Source organism: Sinocyclocheilus grahami, unplaced genomic scaffold (assembly GCF_001515645.1).
Source record: "Sinocyclocheilus grahami isolate Dianchi unplaced genomic scaffold, SAMN03320097.WGS_v1.1 scaffold4.1, whole genome shotgun sequence".
NCBI classification, from domain to species: Eukaryota; Metazoa; Chordata; class Actinopteri; order Cypriniformes; family Cyprinidae; genus Sinocyclocheilus; species Sinocyclocheilus grahami.
In genome coordinates, this window is record NW_015505183.1 from 2,818,083 (window position 1) to 2,837,302 (window position 19,220).

The following is a 19,220-nucleotide window of genomic DNA, read 5'->3' on the forward strand; positions in this document are numbered from 1 at the left end:
AAAGCACACAGCAAAACTGAGCACACAGTGGTTGAAGGAGAAAAAGGTGAATGTCCGTTCATGGCTTAGTCAGAGCCCAGACTTAAACCCCACTGAAAGTCTGAAGAATGACTTGAAGACTGCAGTCCACAAACGGTCACCATTACATTTAACTGAACTTGAGTCCTGCAGAGAAAAGTGAGCAAATACTGCAAAGTCTAGATGTGTGAACTTAGTAGAGACAAATCCCAACAGACTAAAGGATGTAATTAAAGCAAAAGGTGGTTCAACAAAATACTGACACAAGGGGTGATCTTTTTTCCAACTCAGTGATTGTGGTTTGTAATTTTTTTCTGACATGTTGGTGTTATTTCTTTCACTTGGATGTTATAAGTTGCACTGAGTAAATACAGCTGGGGAAAACAAAAACTGTGTCCGTCTTCATTTCAGGCGGCAAAGCAAAAAAATTTGTTTAATTATTTTAAAGGGGGGTGATTCTTTTCTTTACTCACTGTAGTATTCCTCACCTTAAGCCATTTTCCCAGTTCACTTCAATTTAGGGAAAAAATTATCATTTTAGTCCCTGCCGACAGCAAACGATATGTAGACATTTTTTATTGTGTAACACATAGTAAAACCTTAAATCACCGACAATGTGGGACCAGTAAAACAGCTCAATAAACAAACTGAATACGGAATAACTTAATGAATAACTTAAAATTGAATAACATTGCATAATTTAATAATATATGACATTAATGTTTAGATATGTAACCGGACAGATCAAATAATTGTAATATTGATTCTGCTACAGTTAATTCGAAGATATAATCTAAATATTTATTATGAATCATAACCAGTTATAATTCGTCATAAATATTCCCCTTTTTAGAGCTAATAAATAATAATAAACGTTACAACTGTGATCCGCCAAGGCATGACATTTTGTTCCTTCGTATGTATACAGCGGAATGACAATACAGTAAACTTGACTTGAAATAATGAATATAACATACCATACTTAATGAAAAATCTAAAAAGGTTTCTGTGAGGGTTAGATTTCAGTTAAAGAAAGTTTCCAACAAATGTCAGAGTGTGTGCACTGAATTTAAAGTGTCGATTTCAAATTCAATTACAAAGGTTTCCGAGATGACCCTCATAATTCTACCCGGAAAACCATGTGCATACACACACTTATTAATAAACACTCATGAGTTCAACACACACACATAGTGGATCTAATTTAATTTAATCTTCTGGACAGAATCTCTCAGAGACAGCATAAACCTTATGCTGAACACGTACAGTGAGGTAGCTGTGTGTCATCCGTGCATTCCTTCCTCTACCATAGCTGTTTTATTCATGCATTTATGCATAATGCTGTAGCGTTTGGACCAATCAGACACACATTTGTTCATTAGATTTAACAAATCAATTTTTCATTTGATTAACAAATAAACACAGACCCCTCACCCAATAAACATACTGGGTGCCAGCATGTATGGGAAGGACCCCAGGCCCTTGGTTACCATGGCAACCAGGACACCTCAGCCAGACCAAATAAACTTTACGACCTAATGGCATTTTGAGAGTTCTCCCTCTCACCATCTTTCAACCATAGGAAAAACATAATGCCAATAAAAATTGACTCTTCTCTAATTAATTAATAGGAAAACCTTTCTTTGAATGAACACACATATCCTTCAGGTCATTGTGTATGTTGTTACTGTTCTTGTATATTGTATTTTGTATTGTATACTGTTTTATGCATGCTTATGATAGAACCACTCGTTCATGTAATCTTACCTATACCATGTTTAGTATCTATGAATTTGTCTTCTAAAAATCTAAACGAGAGTGTATATTCTATGTTGGTACATAGGCAATATATTAGTGTTCTAAGAATCTTTAGTAGTTTTTGCATCAACACCCAATTGAATTACATATGCAAAATACCATGCTCTGAGACAAAGAGTCGTAAACTTTCCCTCCAAAAGTTCAAGACACCATTGGCTCTTTGATCCCCCAGAGGTGTGACCTCGATAGAGGATAAAGGCAAACACATCAGTGACCCGCCCCCAGTCTGCGGTTCTGTTAGATTCTGAGAAGATGAGGATGTGAGCTAGCACCCTTCTGCAACCCTTAAGTATGCGCCAGGCTTCGGCCTTGTCTTTACATCCATCAAGTCTCATTTGCCCTTTCCCCATGTATGAGTGATTGTATGTTTGTTTGTTTAGATTAGTTATGTGTGTTAGCGTTTAGTTAATAAAACTTTTGAGCGCAAATTAAATGAGTTTCTGGCCCTGCTCGTGAATAATGTCCCTTTACGATTTTGATCCTTGCTACATGCTCTAATGCATTAATACTGTAGGAAAGTGTTTTCTGTGGCCACAAAAATATCCTTTCTTAGAGTTGATATAAACTTACACTGAATGTTCGCTGGACGAACAGATTAGTTGATGGCAATTAAATCCTGCTACAGTTACTACTGGCAGCTGATATAAATAATTGTAATTAATCATAATTTGCTACAATGCAGACACAATGCAGACACAGACATGTGCATTAGACATTCCTGCTCAGTATTATTTAAAGTGCAGATACGTACAATCAATTCTGCAGTTAATGTGGTATTAAGAAAGCACTAAAGGTATTACACTTTATGCTTGTGTGTGTGTGTGTGTGTGTGTTGTGCATACGCTTGAAGGAGCTCAGTTACACCATTGTTTAAAGACTACAAAGTCAGTAAGATATAATTTGTTAATAGTGCAGAGACCAATACATATCTTCTGCCAAGACGTTCCAGAACATGCCAACATAGTGTACAGCCAACAGATATAACTGTGTTCCATTCAATGTTGGAAATGGGCAATTCATAAAGTTAAAAGGTTTCCTGTCAATGTTTCCAGCAGTGGCACTCCCTGCTGATGAATCTATGCCCTCGCTGCTGAATCTTCTTAGCCGTGGCAAAATAAATCATATTTGAGTTGTGAACGTGAGTCCATAGTCTATTTAGAATTGGATGCAATAAAATGCCGCATGGAAAAAAAAATACAATGCAACTAATGCAACTATTGCTGTCTGAGATACAAACAAATTATTTTTTATAAACCGGTTCTATATAGGAAATCAGAAACATAACTATATAGGGAATCAGAAACATAAAGAGTTACTGGTAAAGCTGCTTCACAAAAAACTTAGATAGCAACCAGTGTAGACTAATTCTGGAAACATATTTGTGTGAACTAGCTCTTTTCAGTGAATCAAAACATATAGCACAACCAGTGCATCCCTGATTCCCAACACAAATTATTGTTATGAGCTGGTTCTTTTCAGTGAATCATAACATACAACATGACCAGTGAAGCTAATTCACAAACAAATGACTCTTACGAAAGGTTCTTTTTAGTAATTTGAAAACATACAAACCAACCAAATTAGCCGGATTGCTGAAACAAATTATTCTTATTAACAGGCTCTTTTCAGTGAATAATACATACAGCACGATCAGAGTAGTCCGATTCCTGTAACAAGTTATTCTAATGAATTGATTTTTTTCAATGAATCAAAACATCCATCATGGAAACTGAAACTAATTATTCATATGAACCAGCTCCTTTCAGTGAAATAAAACATATAGCGCAAACAGTACAGTTCCCCCACAAGCTTCATGTCTCGGATAGTGCGCTTCTGTTGCATGGTAACTGTGCCTAATGGGTGTTCACCCTCACCGCTCGGGAGTTGCAGGTTGTCTCGGGTTGCTTGCCGCCCCCACTGCACTTGTCGCTCCAGCAGGGACATTTCATCGATTCCACTCTCATTCATTCTGTCCAGACTGGTGAATTGGACACAGTTAGATCCACCCCATCAAGCTGAAAATCTGACATCATGTGGCGTCCTATTGCACTGGACAGGACACTTTTATCCAAAGTGACGTTCAGGGACACTTATTGCAGGGACGATCCCCCTGGAGCAAACTTAAGGTTGTGTTTCTTGCTCGATGACACAATAGTGCTATGACTTCTGTCTAACTTCATGTAGTTTAAGTAATAGATCCCCCTTATGGGGTTTAGTACTACAGCCTTTTGGTTAGAAGCCCAGATTTTGACCACACGCTACAACAGAATATAGAAAAGTCCTGAATACAAATAATAAATTCTATCGAATAACAGAAAGAGAATATTTGTTAGTCTGATTACACAACACGAACAAGTCGCAATGTAACGGAAGTAGCAAAATATGTTTTCTTCCATATTGTGTCATACATCCGAGTGAAACAGCTCATTGAAAGAAAGAATTTAAGGTGAGGACTTCAGTTCATTGGTTGTTGAGTGGATGGAGGAAGATCTGAACCAGAGCTTACAGTTCATTGTAAGAAAGCGGTGGGGTTTAAGTGGAATAAATGATAAATCCCGTAGAACAATCTGGTATTCGACATGAGAGAGAAGTCTGTTGTTTCACCAGAAGATAATTTTAATTTAATTAATTAAATTAAATAAAACATACAGTATCCTTTACATTAAGATTTCTAATCTTAGAAAATATAGCATTTAGAAAACATAGGGTCAATTTCATTTGACTTACAAAATCAAAGGTGAGGGAATACCCTTTTTTTTACATAATTGTTTTAATAAAAAAAATTATTCAATAAATTAAATCATTTTATTTTTGATTATTTTATTTTTATAATTATGTTTTTTAATTATACAAGGCATATTTGATTTGTGAAACTATAAATGTAATAAGAGTTACTTTAAAGGGGGGGGGGCTTCATTTCTGGTTTAGGCCCCGCCCACATCCTGTTCTATCTGAATACAGACACAGATAATTTATTAATTACATCAGATACAGAATCATATCCAGATAATGGCTTCACTGCACAAACCTATTGAGCAGACAGGTGCTGTGACTGGTGTGTATCATCATCATGGACAAGATGGACAAGAACTGGACCATTTTTTAATCTTTCATCTTTCAAATTACCTGTCAAAAGATGAAAATATTAAAAAAATTATAATTGTGATTTGGGGGAGAGGGGGTGTTTTAATGCTGAAATGACAGACAGAAAAGGTGAATTAGAACACAGGGCTTGAGACTCTGATGATATTCATCATGACACGGCAGATCAGGTGGCCATGTGAGAGAGCAGATGGCATCTGTGAGAGGTGTCATGCACAGATGTGACACTGCCAAAGATCTGTAGAGTCATGTTGACTGATTGGCAGGTTTCTGCTCCATCAAGCTTCCAAAAATTCTCTCATATTGACTTTGTCTAGTTTCCAACAGTCAGATCAGTATGTTAACTGACTGCTTGCAGCCGTGACCAACATAAGCTGTACATATAATTGGCCTCTTGTTCTCTTTTGAAGCTTTATGATGTTTTGTACTTACTTTTTGGGTGGCAAAAGTATCGGATTTCTTCTAATATTGCACAATATTAAGTAAGCTGAACCAAGAGCTTATGGGGGCTTTCCGGTCTAATGCTGACCTTTTCAATCCTGCGAGAAAAAAAGGTGCAAAAATTGTACCTTTAACTGTTCACTGGGTTACTACTCTTAAAGGTACACTACTCTTTGTACTTTATCGGCCCCTAAAGGATGCATATTAGTACTTAAGAACAAATTTGTATTCTTTAAATTTGCATCTATTGTCTAAATGCACATTATTGATGTCATTGCTAATGATGCATCCATTCATATGTTTTATTTGTTTAATTTATTTATTTGTTAATTTTGACATTGTAATTTTTAACCTAAATATCCTAACTCAATCTTCCGACAGTCAAACTTCTCTCTTCTTCAATCATTTAGACAGTCATTCAATAGAGTCCATATATGATATGATAATGCTTCCTTCAGTGAAACGTCCATCCCCCGTTGTCCTACATTTCTCCAAATCTGTTCTGATTAAGAAACAAACTTATTTACATCTTGGATGGTCTGAGGGTGAGTACATTCTCAGTTAATTTTCATTTCTGGGCAAACTATTCCTTTAACCCGATGTACTGACTGTGTGAAAACATACTGGAAATCTTTTCGAGACCTCCTGAGATGAACAGCGCAATTGAAATCCACAGGAACCTGGTGAGAAGGAGCTACAAATACCTTCTGAAAGTAACCCAGCCAAGATCTGTTTACAAACACAGATGTAATGCATTTTTTTAAAAATACATACAATTCTTCAACATCCTGATTCAAACACTGAAATTTGATCCCCTGACTGACTTTGAGGAGATGATCAGAAATTGATATTATTTGAACCACTGTCACCTCCTTGGTTTCTTCCTTCATCCCCTTGGACACTTTCTGATGCCACCGTCACCTTCAATCTCAGTAAAGCTACTTTGTAGCAAGTGCCATTACATAAAGTGCTGCACAACTGATTCAAAATTGAACTGAGTACAGATTTAGCTGAGGACTGTGACTGTAGAGGTTGTTTTACTCATTCACGCAGGAGAGTCTAAGTATAGAGTCTCTCACAGCAGCAGTGAAAGAGAATGACGTAACCCGCTGTAAGGTTTCAGAAAGCTGCAAGGCTTGATTGGCAGAAGAGATTCGGGATTATCTGAGAATATTTTGTCTTCTCTCTGAATTCCATCAATGTCACTCCTCTCACTTCCTGAGTAGCTAAAACACTCTGTCTCACTCTCTCTCAGGTCAAATAAACAAACCGATAATGGTGGCAAAAAGGATCAGTAGGTTAGATGCTGAACCAAATTTTCCTGATGAGTTTGACCTGGAAGTCAAGATTACATCTACTCAGCATTATATTACTCAACGTCCACACACTCACAGCAAAACTGATTAATTATTGAGTCAATGAAAAGGTGAAAACTACACAGATAATAATATAGATAAAATAATGTTTAAAAAAATATATATATATATATATATATATATATATATATATATATATATATATATATATATATATATATATATATAAATAATTAGAAAAATACTCAAACTTAATTTACTCCTCAAGTGGGAAAATTAAATAAAAGAATAATAACTGCATTCCTTCTGACTTGAAAATGATAGAATCTGTGAAAGACTGGTATTGCATCTGCAGGACATATAAATGTGTGTCAGGTAAAAGAGAATACAGACAGGGAGGAAGGGAGGAAGCAAGAGAGAGAGAATATGCTTTGGTAATGCAAATGTAATGTTATTTGTCATGCCAATTAAGCACACTAAAAAGGAAGTGCAAATCGAATTGAATTAAGAGAAGACAGAGAGAGAGGAGTGAGAAACATGCTCACTCATTATGACAAAAAAGTCTGTGTGTTCATATCTGAATCAATCATAGCCAATAACACTGTTCATCATGCAAGACAGAGGGTCCAATTGGCACAGCATTGACAATTTTGAGTATTTCTCCTCCTTTTGCCAAGCTGAGTCCAGAAGTTCAGGGAGCTCAGGGCTAATGCAGGATATACCAATTAGGAGGGTTGGTTGAAATCCAAAGCTGGTGTGACATTTGGAGAGGAACTCTCGCGTTTTTCAGAGCTGAAATATCTCTAGTGATTCTCCTCAACATCTGTAGAACAGCAGCAAAAAGAATGAGGGCACAACGTTCAAGAGTGAACTTAACTTGAGTTAGTACTCCAGGATTCTTTAATTTTTGAAAATTCAAAAGAACAGCATTTATTTGAAATATAAATCTTATTATAAAATATTAAATATTATACGTCTTTACTGTTGCTTTTGATCAATTTAATGCATCCTTGCTCAATAAAAATAAATTTCTTTAAAGGAATACTGACCTCAAATTTTGAACAGTAGTGTATAAATGCCCAAAACACTAAGTGCTTAGTAATTGAGATTTATCACTCTGCTTTGGATGTGGGCACTGATCATGTCCATTAGAGAAAGAAGGCATCAAATTTTCCACTGAACTTCTACTTGTAATGAGTTGAGTATTTCAGCTAGAAGTCCACAAAATTGTTCAAACTTCTTAATGTCTTTGCATGCAAGAATGTCTCTCTGTTTTATCAAATCCCTTTGCTGTCTGAACAATCTGCTCAGATTTGCAAATGTAGGCTCTTTCCTGTCCATAAACAGTTTAAAATACAGCAAAACACATGCAAAAGAATACCCAAAGTATATTATATTGTTACCTCAGTGTGGGGCAAAATGATGAAATATGCTGTATATGATGTATTCAATTTAAAAATCACCCAGACAGCCCATTATTCAATGCCTGCTGACAAAAACACCAGACCATCTCTCAACTACTGCATTGCTACAAAAGACAAAAAACAAAGCTCAATCAGTTTCAAATCCAAAAGTCCTGTAGTTTTTCTCTCTTCAAAGCTGTGAAAAGCACTGCATTATTATTATTTCATTATTATGCATTATTCCTGAACTCAACACCATTATGCCATTACCTGTGTTGGCAACAAGAACAATATACAACAACACATTTTACATTTTTATTTGTTCAAATTTCCAAAATGAACATAAATTAAAAACACTCACTTCAGGTGGATTTATATTCAGTAAGAAGACTGATAAACTACAACAGAAGCAGAATGTACCAAATGGATCCTTCAAAAAGAAGAAGAAAAAAACTCCATTATCTATTGTTTATTGTGTAGTGATATGAAGCACAGCTCACACAGAAGTCACTTTCGAACCAGGCAGCTTTCTGTTGATCAATGATTCGTATGACCAACTGAACTATTAGATCCAAATTATTGGATTTCACTGTGAAAATTTACCGAACAACTATAAATGTGACCGCACCTTTATTCAACTGTTTTTTCCAATTATCTTGTATTAAGTATTCATAGAGTATTCATATAAATTAATTTTACAACTCAGATGGAAGCACATCTACTTTTGTTGACCAGTTAACAGCCCTAATCGCACATCCACATCTGATTTCTCACACTGCCCATTTGTGTTCTCATCCAACTCTTGCATCACTGCAAGGCCATTTCAAGAGCAATTTCAAAGACAAAGAGTGTTCTCCATCAGGTCTACAATAGCAGCTCAAACTCTCTGACCATTAACTCTCACATCTGTTCCAAACATCTGATAAATCACATGTGACTCAAACCACAAGCTTTACCTCCCCTTACCCAGACCACACCACTAGAGAGACAATTATAATCCTTTTAGCCTAATAACCATGCAATGCAAATCTGCTTAATGAAAGCATATCAGGATACTGTACTTGTTAAAGACAGAGTGAGCGAGAGAGACAGAAGGGGAGGGGGATGGAGGCAGCTCTTTTCTCCAGCCAGCTAATTATCTGATGGTTGTTTTCTATTCATTGTAAGTGAGAGTGGTTCATGGCCAGTAACCTGGTCACTCGACAATGATGGGAGAGGCTCTAGGGCCCTGAATGGAATTCACCAAGCATTCTGTCTCCAGAGCTCGCTCTAATTAAACAAGGTTCTATCAATATTCGTCCTTTCATCAAGCATCCTGTTTACACAAGCTCATGGTGCTGGATGCCACAAGAGGCCCGAGCTTTGTCCTCATGTGCACGTGGGCTCTGTGTAAAGCAGGTGTTTAATACTCACTCCTTGGTGTATACTCATGATGACCTCTTTAAATTATTACCAGGGCATTCATAAACATCTAACACAGAGCATTCAGGAGAAAGTATTCACGGTGGTGTAAGTTGAAACAATCGGTAATATTATTGTGGATCAATTTAATTATTTTCATTTAATATTACATTGCATATGCAAGCTTTTGTCCCGTCATGCTGTTGTTTGAACATGCTTCAGGTCTGTGGTGTCTAAGTCTGGTGACCCCTAGAGGCCCACAAAGGGATGCTTAAAAATTTGTTAAATAAAATCAAATTTGTTGAATTATTTAATCAATATCTTTAAGTTAACTTTAATATTTATATTATATATTTCATATATATTTGTATCGTCACATATATGACATTTCATTATCACATATCATAACTGTCTAATTTTCCTTTAATAAATCATGCAATTAATCATGATATGTGTGTGTGTGCATAATGCAAACACGCATACATACATTCTCAAATGAATACAAAATATTTTCCAAATAATGTTTTAAAAATTCTAAAAATATTATATACTGTACTGTAACAAGTATTTAAAAATAATCTGGAAAATATTTTATACAAATTTAATCTGGAAAATATTTACTTCATAAAGATAATAATAATACTGTTTGAAGATTTGCTTTTATTATTGCTGCTAAAATACATTTAATACATTTTTATATGTTCTCAAATTTTCCATGGAGACCACTTTAGGCCCACTGGGGGGTTTGTGGGCCACAGTTTGAAAACCATAGAGCGAGGCACTTAACCTGAGATTTCTCCAGGGGAATGTCCCAGCAGCACAAATATATACTGTAAGTTGATTTGGATAAAAATATGGCAACTAAAGCAGAGTAGAAAATTTAAAGTGGGTTGTTAACATCAGCATTAAACAAAGACTTCAGCGGCACTTGTGGAACCTCAAAGTCACTACTCTGAGAACAGGATATGCTTAATGCCATTGCAAAGCACTGCTCTCACTTAGGAAGAGTACAGGCTACTACAAACAGCAGCTCTGATTATAAAGACCCATAATAAACCTAATCATTGTTGTCATTAGGGATATATTGTTTCCCCTCTGAGGTTGAAGACACTTGAGATCTGATATGGATGAGATGTCTAGTGATTTGAGCCTCACACTACATTGAAAATGAAACTGAGATCCAGTAGCCATTTTGGATCTCATTAATATGAGACACTGGCCGTAGCTGCACTGAGGACCCGGAGAAGACAAGCTGCCATTTTGAAAGGGCACGTCAAAATGTGAATTGCCAACTAAGACAACCTTCTGACTCAGCTTTAGATAAGAGACAATGAAAGCGCAGGAGCATGAGAGAGCGAGAACAGGGACCCATGCACTGTGTTCGTACAGCTGCCTGGGAAACTTATCTCTAATAGTTCAGGGACCAAGGAATCATGTAGGTGTCATTTGAATGTATCTGTGTGAATATGAAAGAAATAATGTGTGAAATAATTAAATAAAGATGACAGGTTTTCACCTTGTTTCTGGAAAATGCAACTCTATATCTAAAAATGTTAACTTTTTTGAAATTGCAGATTCATTTCTTGGATAGGTGACTTTACTGTATACCTAACAATTGTGACTATTTTTTTAAATTACAACTTTATTCCTTACAATTGCACATTTATTTCTCTGAATTAGGACTTAAAATGTATATCTAACAATCGTGGCTATTTTGTGAAATTGAGTCTTATTTCCTCACAATTAAACAACTACAACTGAAACTACATTTATCATAACTGTTCCAATAAATACAAACAATGTGACTTGTACTTTTTTTTATTCTAAACTTTAATTCTATAAACTATTTTACTTTTATTCTGAGGTGGAAAAAGGCCTCTACAGGTTTTGTTTATCACAAAATGTCTGAGTATGTCTTGACAAAAATAGCAAAATCTGATTAAATTACCATTGATAAAACTTACTAAAATATGTCTCAATATATATTTTTTAAACGCAAGTTATATTCACACACATTTTTCCACAGACTCTCTCAGAAGCACACTCAAGCAGCCAGTCATTTATATATATATAAAAAAAAGAAGAAACCTTTTTCTGAAGAAACCTTAAAGGTGTGTTTGAAGCTGAAATTTTCTTTTTATAAAAGCTTAGAATTACAGACTTGTACAAAGCTGCTCTAGGCAACTGTCATGGGAAGTGAGCGCAATTTTGCCAGATACTGTACAAAAAGCCCACTTTGATGAATGCTGTATTTTACCAGAATGAAGCAATGTGACAAAATTTGATCTGTCACATTTAGCCAGCTTGTATCAATTGTTACATTATTTCCCCTTATAATCCCAATATGACATAAACCATCATCAACCTCATAAATACGCTTTCAGGAGTATGTATTTTTCTCACCTGTGCAATTTAGAAGATATCTCCACCAATGATTGATGTTTTGAAATAACAGGTATTTTGATAAGCAGCCTAAACCCTTTTAGAGGATGAAAAGTGTCCTTACTGATTTAAAAAAGGAAAGTGCCATAGACAAGATGAAAGAGGAGGAGACAGAGTAAAGAATTAAGGAGAAATGCATGATCTTTACAGAAAGGGAGTGTCAAACTTTTCGAGAAAAGAAAGATCTGACAGCATCCTGGATGGCCATCCCTATTTCCTGCAGCCTAGAAGCCAAACAGATTAGATCAGGGGCTTAGAAAGGCTTAACAGGAGAGAGAAAAGCAGAAGGGATGAGAAAGTCAAAGAGACGGGATAAAGAGATGAGAAGAAATAAACAGAGCTGTTCAGAGGTTTCAATACAGGATGTGACACTTCTCGAGCGATTTCCCCTTCAAGTGACTCTATTTCTCCATGTCAGCACTTTTTCACCAAAAAGCACAGCAGGACACGACAAGGCCACATTTGCCTCTTGAATAATAGCTTGACTCGTCACAACAGGAATCTGCCATCTTGCATTATTGTCTCTCACCAAAAAAGAACTGCACTGGTTCATTGTCATGCAGTAGCACGGTTCATAAAAACATACACACACGCATCTCTGCACCCACACACACTTACCGACAGTATACTTTGGAAATTGTCTGTGTTGGTGAATGATGTGGTGTGTGTGTGTGTGTGTGTGTGTGTGTGTGGGTCACAAAGCAGTAATGAGTAATTAGATGTAATGCCCATAGCAGCACAAATGCAGCTGAGAAAAACACACAGCTGGGTCCTTACAATACACACTCTCACCTGAGCCACCAACTCCCGCTGTGTGTCCACTCTCCACATACAGGATCTTTTTATTGTCTGTAAATAAAATTGGTCATTTTATTGACTGGTTGGTAAAAGGCTGGAACTGTGCCAAAAGTGTATGTGTGTTGCTGATAGAGGAGATTAAGTGGATTTTTCTGTGTGCTTGTGTGTATATTTGACAGGTGAGTTTCTTCTTAGTAGGGTGAATGTGAGCTAAAGAGCAAAGTGAAAGGTCATCACCACTCAACTGTCACTCAAAACCAGGGAGACTAATCGATCCCAGAGCCCCTGGAAACCAGAAAGAAGCAAAATACTCAATTTCCTCAGGATGGGCAATCATTCCCACTCTCATTTCTAAAGACTCTGGGGCTGGATTCACCAAACATTTTTAAGAATAGAATTCTTCTTAACTGCTATTTACATATTTGTTAGCTTAAAAAATGTTTTTCAAAAAAATATTTCTTAAAGACCTCCTGTAGTGAAAATCATTGTTGTAATGTTGTTTACATGTCTACCTAGTGCTTTTAATATGCTTAAAGACAAAACAAGTGCAAATTCATCAGTCAACACCACTGCTGGGCATTTTCTCCTTACATTTTTTATAGATTTATAAATGCAGTTTGATACAGCCTCTGTTTCCTACCATCACAGACATGTAACAGAGTGGGGCTTTTCATATCATTAGCAAAGCGTTATTAGCTAAGGATGTTGATTTTTAGAAGATGGCTGTCTGAGATGGTGAACAGGAACATGGTTTGTGTGACATTAGCAACACGTTATTAGCTGCTTGATAACGTATCAAGCCAAAGGCTAATGATATCAATTATTGTACGTGTCCGATGTTGAAGGGATGATCCTGTACAATTCGCTCTTCATGTTCTTCTTTGGAATCAGTTTCTGGTTCAAACATACAGGGTATATGGCTGTGATTGAGTGGAGGTGAGGACTAATTTGCATATTAATGTAAATAATATATCCATTTTTACTAAATGACGTAAGGGTGTAGATTTATATTCAAGCTGTTTTAAGGCATGAAGACATTATTTTCAAAGGGGAAAAATTTAAATGTCATTTTGATTATCAAAGATGAGTTTTAAGGGATCAAATTAGCAACTGCAGTGGAACTCTAGAATGTTTTTATTGTTTTTCTTAACATAGTTCTAAAGAGAAAACTTATTAAGAATTTGAATTCCTGAAATGAATGTTCCTAAAAATCATTGTAAATAACTTAACAGTTTGAATAACTTATAAGTTATTTAACTTCAACTTGATAAAATTCCAATTGGTCTTCAATCCGTAAAGTTTAATGAATTTATGGTTTGTTTCAAATACTAAGCATTACAATATAACACTTGCTACATGAAATACATGTACACAACTGACACTTCGCAAAGACCTGCCTCCCTTAGTTACTGTTGCTATGTTCGACAAGCCATGGCCTCTCATGCCACACACCATGTTCTCACGCAGTGAAAAATACATAGCGGATCAAAAAGGACACTGACAACGAGCCAACAGACAAGACACAGCAAAGTTTCAGCTTTCCAATTTTGTCATTTTTTAAGAAATTCGAATAATAAATACCGTTTTGTGGCTCTTTAAAGTGTCGTGACAGATCACTGTAGCACCTCTGTTCAAGCGGCATGTGAACCGATCATCTCTTCCTCTTTACTAGTTATAGCATGAAATAAGCATGAATGAACATCAGAAGGTATCTTGTACACACTATTTTTCAAGTTTAAGTCCACCTACTCTCCTGTCTGGTTTGTTTACCCGACAAAATGACAGATTCGGCTTTATGACTGGTCAGACTGCCTGTCAATTAAACTTCCGGCGAAGGGTCAATTAATCTGAAGTGAAAATGTAAACAGTGATTGTCATAATTATGCATAACATAGTATTTAAAAATTCAGTAACAACTCTACAAACAGAATTTAACTAGAGACCTAGTTCTTAATGTTGTTTTTTTTCATCAGCAAATATTCAAGAACTGACAAGAACTTCTTAAGACAAGATTTGAAAACTTTTTTTTTGCACTTAGGAACATTCTTACGAACTTAATTATTATGAAATGTCTTGACAATTTTCATCAAGTCGGCCCCTGGACCCTTTCTGCAATATGAGAGAAGTTAGTCTTGATGATAACTGCTTATAAAATTCATCTCAGGTAGCCACGAAAAAACTGAAGACTTGTTCATATGAGGAAAGCAATGAAAATGTCTGAACTGGACAGATGGTGACAGCTGGCCTTCATGCTTGATAACATAAATCAAGTCCTGCTACATTCATACATCAATGTCTGTGAGCGGCACTGCTGATCCAGCTTGCCTGTGCGACACAAACACACTCAGCATGTTACCACATATGTCCTCAGCACATTTCCACATGGCTATTCTTCCACTGGATTCTGATTCCAAGAGGTGCCTATTTTAGCTATTTAGTTTCATCATCAGAACACATTGACAACACATTAGTTTATTTGATGGGAAAAGAAAATTTAAATATAAATAAAGGCTGAGAGGAGGAAATCGACACTTATGGAAATCCCACACCTGCAGCTATTCTACTTGTTGCCATTAGATCCTCACAAGCAGGTCCTGCGATATCGGGTAACTGCTCGAGCAAACGGATCGGACATAAAGATTAAGTAGAACGGCGTGGTTAATCGATTGCTGAGAGATACCAGTCACTCACTCACCTTCCTGTACCGCCTGGAAGGGGTTGTTGGGCTCGATAAGTTTGATAGAATGGGTAATCCTCTCGCTCTGGAGGATGTCGTCATTCAAACTCAGGTCTGAAATGGCAAGCTGAAAAACCTCGTCGTCCCGTATGGCGTTCTGTTCAAAAATAGCTCCTGTTGGATGAAACAGAATGTCCGTTATTAATACATCGTTCTCATTGCCTCTCAAGCCATTTCACAGTCATTCCAAACTTTCATAACCAGTTCAGGGGTAAAAATGAAGGGAATGCAGATTCATCATGTAGGGCAAACTGTTAAAACTATATTATACTCATTCAGGTTATCGCGAACGCAGCATATAGCCATCAGATACAATTTACAGCAACTTCTTCACCTGTCAATAGCCAACGGCATTTCAGGAGTGAATTCAGCACCATGGAGAGCGCAAGTGCTGGAAGCACTGTAAATATTCTACACGCATCCCTAATTTGTCAAGGGCATTTTGCAGTGTGTGGAAACACAGTGGGTTGTAAGCCTACAGGAAGATCTTTTAAGTCAAGGGGATCTTCTACGTGACAAGGTGCATCCATGGCAAATATGAGCTGTTTTTATATGTTGCTGGAGTTTGGTGTGTACTTGAAAAGTCATAAAAAGTGAACAGGTCATACAAAATATCCTAGACACATGAATGAAATGGAAAAAATTTATGAAGTAAGGTATTATGCTCATATTGCACAGCTACTTAAAAAATAAATAAACAACTGATATGAAGTATTGACTTGAGAAGTATTGACTAGATTAGCTTCCACAAATGAAAACAATCGGCTTAGCAACAAGACATCCACTGATGCAATATTACAATGTTAATTAAAAAAACGATTCATTTGAAATCCAGATGTTTCGAATTGCAAAATGCTACCAAAGTTGCACTGATATGAAAAGAGAGAGACAGGAAATGACACAAGAGGGCTATGGCCATTGGTGAAATATCCCAAGTAAAAATATTTTACTCTTCTATGCCACGTTTGACCTATTAGATTCAGGTATTCCAGTGGACCATGTACTAAGCAGGGGAATTTTTTCATTCAGCTGTTTATGGATTAATCCTAGACATAATATTGCACAGAGCGATTTAAATGTTGACTTCACATGACTGAGTAACCCATAAAGTGCTGTTTCACTAACAAATCCTTGACACTTGGAAATACAGCCCAGTATTAAATCAGAATGTGTCTGGACGCAATCAATAAGACTGATGTGCACAGGACTATAAACAGTGACCCACTGATGATATGACATATTGAGTTCAAGGTGACAGTGATAAAATGCACAGAGCAGCCAGCTTGAAGTGCCAAAGGTGTAGGAGAAGCAAATAAGGCTTTATTTATTTACATGCACAGTTAGCCTTTAACAAACAGCCGCTGAGGCATCATGCAGTGCACTGAGGCAACAAAAGCCTCAGCAACCAACATGCGCAGGTCAAAGACAAACAAGGATGTTTAAGGTTATAAAAAGGAGAAATCTTTTCCTAATCTAGTTTGAAACACGTTCACAAAGTTCTTATAGAGCCAGCAATCTTTGTATCCATTCTGGTTTTATACATTTTCTTTAAGAACCTTTATACCATTTGCTACAAAATTAGTTTGATTTCATTATTCTAATGATTCATGCGGTGTACCCAAGAAAAAAAAATGCTAAAATATGTTTCTTACACATTAAATTCAAGTCTAAAAGGGTCTAAAAGAGACATCTACGTTTTATGGTTGTCTTGTCACATGAGAACAAAATGGCTTCCTGCATGTCTGTTACGCCACACAGACTTTGTTTGGCAGAAAAACGTTTTTCAAATATGAATAATATTTCAAAACAAAGTATATTCAGGATTAGATTAGGCCAAATTATTTCAAAATTTATTTTTTCCAAAAAAATACACCACACAACTAGAAGATTATTATCCACTACCTCGCTTAGTTGGGGACGCTTGACTGATTGCACAGAATCATCAATTAACTGACTTCAGCATTATTAACAAACTATTTTCCTGTTTAACACTGTAAAGCTGCTTTGACACAATCAGTATTGTATAAAGCGCTATACAAATAAAGGTGACTTGACTTGATTTACCTAAACCCACTAACACCCAGGGAGAAGATATAATCTATACCAATGATAAAAATTTAAATCAGATCATTTAGACCGAATTAGATAGTGAAGCAATAAAAATCTGAGAAGAATTATTCATGTAGACTAACTGGTAACTCATAAAGTCAGAGCATGAGATAACAGCAATAAAGGTTAATTCAGTTAAAGTGTGAATTTGTCTTATAAAAGTGTCTACGCTTCAATGTTTGGGACTTAATGTCATCCTTCTTTGCAACTAAGCTTCAAATCCAATTTTGAGTGATCCTGGTGATGAGGAGAACAGTCAAGCGCACAGGATGATGGAGAACATCCACTGCATACAAAAGAGAGGTTCCTACCAACAGAAGAGCACCAGATTTATAACGCTTCATGTATAACACATCAGAATACGACAAGAAACAGTTTTGTTTAGCCTATTACGATCACATTTCTCAAAGTAACATATTTAGGGGTGCATGAGTCAACATTCTGAAGTCAGCCAGCAAACCAATTTCGTTCCCAGGATAAGTTACCGGAGAGGACGGAATGCAGCGTACTGCCACAAGGCTGCCAAGCTCGCTAACACAAACGACTGATCAAACAAAAGCGTCTGAGAAAAATCTTATACGCCAGGAAGACAGCAGCGCAAGCTGAAGATCAGTTAGGAAAAGCCACGCTGGCACGAGAAGAGACTTGTGGCGCGCTCAGTACCTCAATGAATGAAATTAAAATTTCCGTCACGTTCAACAGAAAGTTCAGGCTTAAGGCTGGGGAGGGGTGGACTGGAGTTAACCCTGAAATAGACGGAGAATATACGTCTCGTTTTGCTTATACGTGTATCTAAAATCATCCGTGGACCCTACGCGTTCAGCACCACCTGAAATGCACTTTGTGGACCTGTTTGCTAATGTTTCCCGGCAAGTTAAAGCCGTTTATCAAATGTCAAACAGTTCAGGGGAGCGAATACGCCTTCTATCAACTCTAATCTGCACGCTTCCGACTTTAAAATACAATGCACTGAAGAAAGCCATCCGTGATTCAGCGCGTCCGTCCGAGACCGTGCTTACCGATGTGAATAATGGAGTCCGCGCGAGCTGAGCGGCACTGCAGGATCCATAAGGAGAGGCTGATCACGAGCAACTCCATCTCCAGTTCTCACCCCGGTGTATCATCCACGCTTCTACGTCGTTTCAAAAATCCAGTTCCAGAGAGAAAAAGAGCGTCCGCGAGAACGACCACTGTGGAGGAGATCAATGCGTCACTTCTATCTTTCTCCGAGATCTATTCAAATTGAAAGTGAGAGGAGATGTTCGCGGGGAAAAAGAAGCTCTCAAGGGAAGGAAAGCAGAAAAGGAGGGGTAGGAGAGCAAGGGAAACGACGGGGGTACCACGATCAGAGGCAAAGCAACGGGTCCGTGCGCTTCAGCTCTCAGTGTGGTTTGGATACTGCTAACTGCAGCGCAGAGAGAGACCTCTCTCTCTCTCTTTCTCACTCACTCACTCTCTCTCTCATAGCTAGCAGTCTTTCGCCTTTCGCTCCACGTGATCGAAGAATCGAAAGATCGGAACGGTACGGTAAAAACCTAGGAGAAATTAAATCTGCGCGCACCGGAGAGAGTCCCCAGAGCGGAGGGGCGGCGGGCGGTCTAGCTCAGCCCTGAGAGCGTGAAGTTCGGCCCGAGC

At 37.1% G+C, this 19,220-nt stretch overlaps 1 protein-coding gene across 1 annotated transcript in view; it reads right to left on the reverse strand.

Moving 5' to 3' along the window:
- The window catches only part of LOC107583384 (glutamate receptor ionotropic, delta-1-like), a 279,097-nt gene extending 260,141 nt beyond the window's left edge, over window positions 1–18,956 (reverse strand). Inside the window, exons 1-2 of the mRNA XM_016269581.1 lie at window positions 18,605–18,956; window positions 15,435–15,590 (exon numbers count right to left, since the gene is read on the reverse strand). Coding sequence (XP_016125067.1) covers window positions 15,435–15,590; window positions 18,605–18,683 — 235 coding nt within the window. The 5' untranslated portion in view covers window positions 18,684–18,956. The remainder of the gene's footprint in view (window positions 1–15,434; window positions 15,591–18,604) is intronic.
- Window positions 18,957–19,220: the final 264 nt, after the last annotated feature.